The sequence below is a fragment of the Nicotiana attenuata genome, unplaced genomic scaffold (assembly GCF_001879085.1).
Source record: "Nicotiana attenuata strain UT unplaced genomic scaffold, NIATTr2, whole genome shotgun sequence".
NCBI classification, from domain to species: Eukaryota; Viridiplantae; Streptophyta; class Magnoliopsida; order Solanales; family Solanaceae; genus Nicotiana; species Nicotiana attenuata.
The window spans coordinates 951,090-955,340 of record NW_017670289.1 but is presented as its reverse complement, the minus strand read 5'-3'; the positions used below and the strand labels follow the sequence as shown (position 1 = coordinate 955,340).

At 33.8% G+C, this 4,251-nt stretch overlaps 2 protein-coding genes across 3 annotated transcripts in view; one reads left to right on the top strand and one right to left on the bottom strand.

Moving 5' to 3' along the window:
* LOC109237300 (bifunctional aspartate aminotransferase and glutamate/aspartate-prephenate aminotransferase) overlaps positions 1-2,368 on the bottom strand; it is a 5,436-nt gene extending 3,068 nt beyond the window's left edge. The window contains exons 1-4 of one of the 2 annotated variants that reach the window (XM_019403594.1): positions 2,059-2,368; positions 740-974; positions 549-642; positions 367-470 (exon numbers count right to left, since the gene is read on the bottom strand). In XM_019403594.1, coding sequence (XP_019259139.1) covers positions 367-470; positions 549-642; positions 740-974; positions 2,059-2,192 — 567 coding nt within the window. In that variant the 5' untranslated portion in view covers positions 2,193-2,368. Of the gene's footprint in view, positions 1-366; positions 471-548; positions 643-739; positions 975-1,802; positions 1,901-2,058 lie in introns of those variants that run through there. The other variant, XM_019403595.1, reaches the window with a different exon arrangement.
* Positions 2,369-3,037: 669 nt separating this feature from the next.
* Positions 3,038-4,051, top strand: LOC109237289. The gene is made up of 2 exons (XM_019403580.1): positions 3,038-3,107; positions 3,621-4,051. The coding sequence occupies exons 1-2, from the start codon at positions 3,038-3,040 to the stop codon at positions 4,049-4,051; spliced, it is 501 nt and encodes a 166-aa protein (XP_019259125.1).
* The last annotated feature ends 200 nt before the right edge of the window (positions 4,052-4,251 follow it).

The following is a 4,251-nucleotide window of genomic DNA, read 5'->3' as shown; positions in this document are numbered from 1 at the left end:
TAGGGTTGCGGGTTGGGGGGGGGGGGGGGAATTGATATAAGTAACAGTACCCAGATTATATTTCCCTTCACAACTAAACAAGAAAGTATTTTTCTACCAAGAGATTAAACAATAGAGAAAAGGTGAAATATGCTGGCAGTTCCATTTATGAAGAGAACAAAATAACTCTCAGTTTAAAATTTTTTATCCAGACAATGAACACAGCAGTCGAAAGAAAAAGTGGAGTTGCTTAAAGCAATCAAACAGTTATCAATTTTTAAATTTTTCACCACCATAAGGGAGATGTGGGAAGAACCATTACAACAATTCAACCTGGAAATGAGAAATTATTTTGAAAGTTAATAGTCCTTGGATATGTGGAAATACCTCATCCCCTGGGGAACAAACTGCAAGCACTGCCTGAACAATACTTTGTTTTGCCCCATTGCTTACCAAAATCTGATCAGGCGTGTAAGATAGCCCATTCTCCTCTAAATCAAGAAATTAGATCAGAACAGCAAATAGAAAAAAAAATCTCTGTAAAAAACATCAACTAGAGAAACTAGTACCTTTTAGCTTATGACAAATAGCTGACCGAAGTTCCATAGTACCTGCATTTGGTGTATACCTGGTATGACCTTCACGAATTGCATTTATCCCAGCCTGAAAAAGTAAAGCAAATATAGTAGTACAGAAGAAGTATAACATTTGATTTCCTCAGAATAGGTGCAGATCAGGTTCCATGATCATGAAATACTACCTCTGCTATAGGAGCTGGAGTGTCAAAATCAGGTTCACCAGCTGCTAATCGGATAACAGGTACACCAGCTTGCACAAGAGCAGTTGCCTGATCAGTTATAGCAACCGTTTTTGAGGGTTTTACTGAATTTACCCTAGGGCTGAGCGAGATATCAACCTCAACTCTGTCCATGCTCTGTGTTATGACAACTGCACCTGTTCTACGTGAGTATAGCTGTTTCTTTGACACTGAAGATCTGTCCAAGAAGTACATATAAACAAATTCTCTAATTCAGCAAAAACATCTAGGTGGAGCCGTGGAGTATTTCCTACTGAATTCTTATCATAGGTCAATGACACTCTCCCTATGTCAAATTTTGTCTAACATTAGACCACTCATCTAATTTAGTTTAAGTTAATTTCTCCTTTAATTTGAGTAAACTTTATAACCTTAAGTTACTATAAACCTTGAACTTCAAACTTGAAAAAACTAAACATCTAGATAAAACACAATCTGATTATTCAGTTAGAATTTAGAAATGGAAGGTTACAACAAAATTTCAGAGAGAGAGAGAGAGAGTAATATTTCTAATTTGACAAAACATATAAGTTATGCAAAATAAAAGTTTGTAATCCATAAGCATATCATTATTCGATTGGCTAATAAAAAGAGTTAAAAAGATACACCTATACTTAGTAATACTGAGAAGATAATCAATCTATAAGATAGTTTGCACATAATAAAGAAAATTACATCTCTTTTGCTTCAGAAGAGACTAAAAAGATTATTTTGATACTTGATGCCTCCCAAATGAGTTAAAGCAAAGCCAAGGAATTGAAAGAGAGAGGTGGCAGGGAAGATAGGGTATGTTATCGACTTGCAACCTTAGGCTTTCTTCTGATTAAAATATTTGATGAAAGAAACTACAACTACTTTAACCCAAAGTAGTTTTAAAATCCGTGAGTACACATAACTAAATCAATCATCAGATAATTTTACTCACTTACTTTCACATTATGGATCATCAGCTTAAAACATAAAGCTCAACCATTAAGGGAAATGGCTACATCAATAAGAGACTTACAACTTCCACATTCCCAGCATTCTCAAATAAAGATATGCCATCCTCATTTCTAGCACAAGGGGAAAATCAGAGACCTAAGACATTCACAAAAATTGGAATAGACTCCTAACCCTACAAAAAGGAATCTCTACAGCATAAAAATCGAAGCTCTCACCATTCCAATCATTTTTAAGTCCAAAAGCATGCAATTAAAGATTCTTTGAATTGAGGTAATAGCAATTAAAAATGAAGAAACAAAAAGGGTAAAAAGAATTACTTGAGAGAGAGACCGTGAATGTTAGAAGAGAAAGAGATAGAAGCGGGGTTGAATGAATCAGAATAAAGTCCAGGAGGAATGGTTGGTGTTGAACCAATTCTTGAGGAAGATGCGGTAGTAGTAGCAGTAGCCATTTGGTGGAATGTATATCCAATTTCAATGTTGGGTTTTGAATTGATGATTCCATTGCATTTTTATATATAGTGAGAAAGGAGGGGTTGGTAAGTGTAGTAGTTGTCGGAGGCTGTGGAAATTGATATTTGCCTACTTTGCTCTCCTTTGGTTGGTGAAGTTGTTTCTCTTTTCTTTTCTCATTTGCTTTCTGTTTTTGTTAGAGTATTGAGAAATTTTTATAAAGCATTATCTTTTAGTGTTAATTAGCTATCTATAGATACCATTTGCTATATTACGCCCTGCAGGTACGTTTTAAGTTTTTATAAGATGTATTTGATATATTTAAACTACTGTATTCATGAATACAATAGGAAAAATAGGCGTGAATCATGGAAGTCCACCTAATCAGTTGTTGTATTCAACTATATTCAAGAGTTGTATCATTGAATACTGTAACGTATATTCCTTATAAAAGGGACATTTCAACTGATTTAAAACGGAGAGGAAATCAATCTAGCAAATAGTCTCCTAATATAACTCAACTAACACAATTATATCACCCATAATCTCTATTTGTCCCTTCTTTAAAGATTTTCCATCCGAAAGTATAAAAAACAGAGCAAATCGTGGATTCTCAATTCTCCCTTCTTTCTTTTCAGTTCCTTTGTTACAGTTCGTACAAAACAAATTTCAACCAAGAAAACTCGAGATTGATACAATTATATACAGAAATACGTTGAAATTCGATTTTGCATATGACTACATCAATGTACCCCTAAATCACATGAATTTTGTTCCATGGAGTTATTTTTTCCGTTAAATTTAGTTATGGATTTAAATTTACTTATGTCTGTGTAGATTCCTAATGAAGTTGAATAATGAGACGATCTCCATTGAGCTCAAGAATGGCACCATTGTTCATGGAACTATTACAGGTATCTCTTTTTTTTCCCCTACTCAGTCTCTCCATTGTGCGTTTTTTATTGATTATGTATTAATAATACATGTGTTGTTGTGGAGCATTACGCTAGTACAGAAGAATTGAATGTAAAATCAAATCGTATGTATATGTATTTAGCTGTATTTGTGAAAGGTTACTTGACCTTCACTGTTGTTCTTTTTTATTTTTTATGTATTAATAATACATGTATTCTTGTGGAATACGGTGGCTCTAACTGTTTCTTATTAAATGTATTTGTTGTATTAAAAATGTATGCTTATAAGTATAGGTGTATTCAGACATGTTTAAATGTATAACAGTGTATATATGTTTGTGTTGTATACTACTCTCTCTCTCTCTCTCTCTCTCTCTCTCTCTCTCTCTCTCTCTCTCTCTATATATATATATATATATATATATATATATATATATATATATATATATATATATAGATGCAATAATATATTCAAATGTAGGTAGTGCCATCGACTGAATAATTTGCATACAGTGAACGATGAAGGAAGGCATTACACCGTATGCCTCTTAGAGAGAAAATGCAGTTGTGGGCAGTTTCAAGTCGACGATTTACCGTGCCCACACGCTTGGGCTGTCCTGAAGAGCAAGTTTCTAATTCCAGAAGATTATCGCTCTGATTATTACAAACCAAAGTCTGTTGTAATGACATATAAGGTGCCCGTGTATCCTTTGCCGGACCGCATAGAATGGAATATACCAGCACATATAGCAGATGAAGTTGTATTACCACCCAAATGGAAAAGACCTCCGGGAAGACCAAAGAAGAAGCGTGATAAGCCGTTTACTGAATTGCTGCAGAAGAAAAATCAACATTCGTGTAGCATATGTGGGCAGGAAGGACATAATAAGCGTACTTGTAGAAATTCTCCACTAGAAATTAGTTCACATTCTGACTTGTATTAATGCAAAACGATTTGTTATTGGAACCGGTTTCATTTCGAATATATTTTGGATATACTTAGTTGGTGTATTAAAGCTGAATTCGTAATTAAAATACGACTATTATATTTTCATTACATCTGAATATAGATGAATAAAATCATTTAATACATATGATTACACTCGGTTATATACATAGGATATGATTGTATCATAGGAAATCA

Bases quoted from the DNA above. Each gene is read 5' to 3' on its own strand.
- LOC109237289 (XM_019403580.1), top strand. From the start codon at position 3,038: ATGAAGTTGAATAATGAGACGATCTCCATTGAGCTCAAGAATGGCACC. The intron at 3,108-3,620 runs GTATCTCTTTTT...ATTTGCATACAG, and splicing joins TGTTCATGGAACTATTACAG to TGAACGATGAAGGAAGGCAT.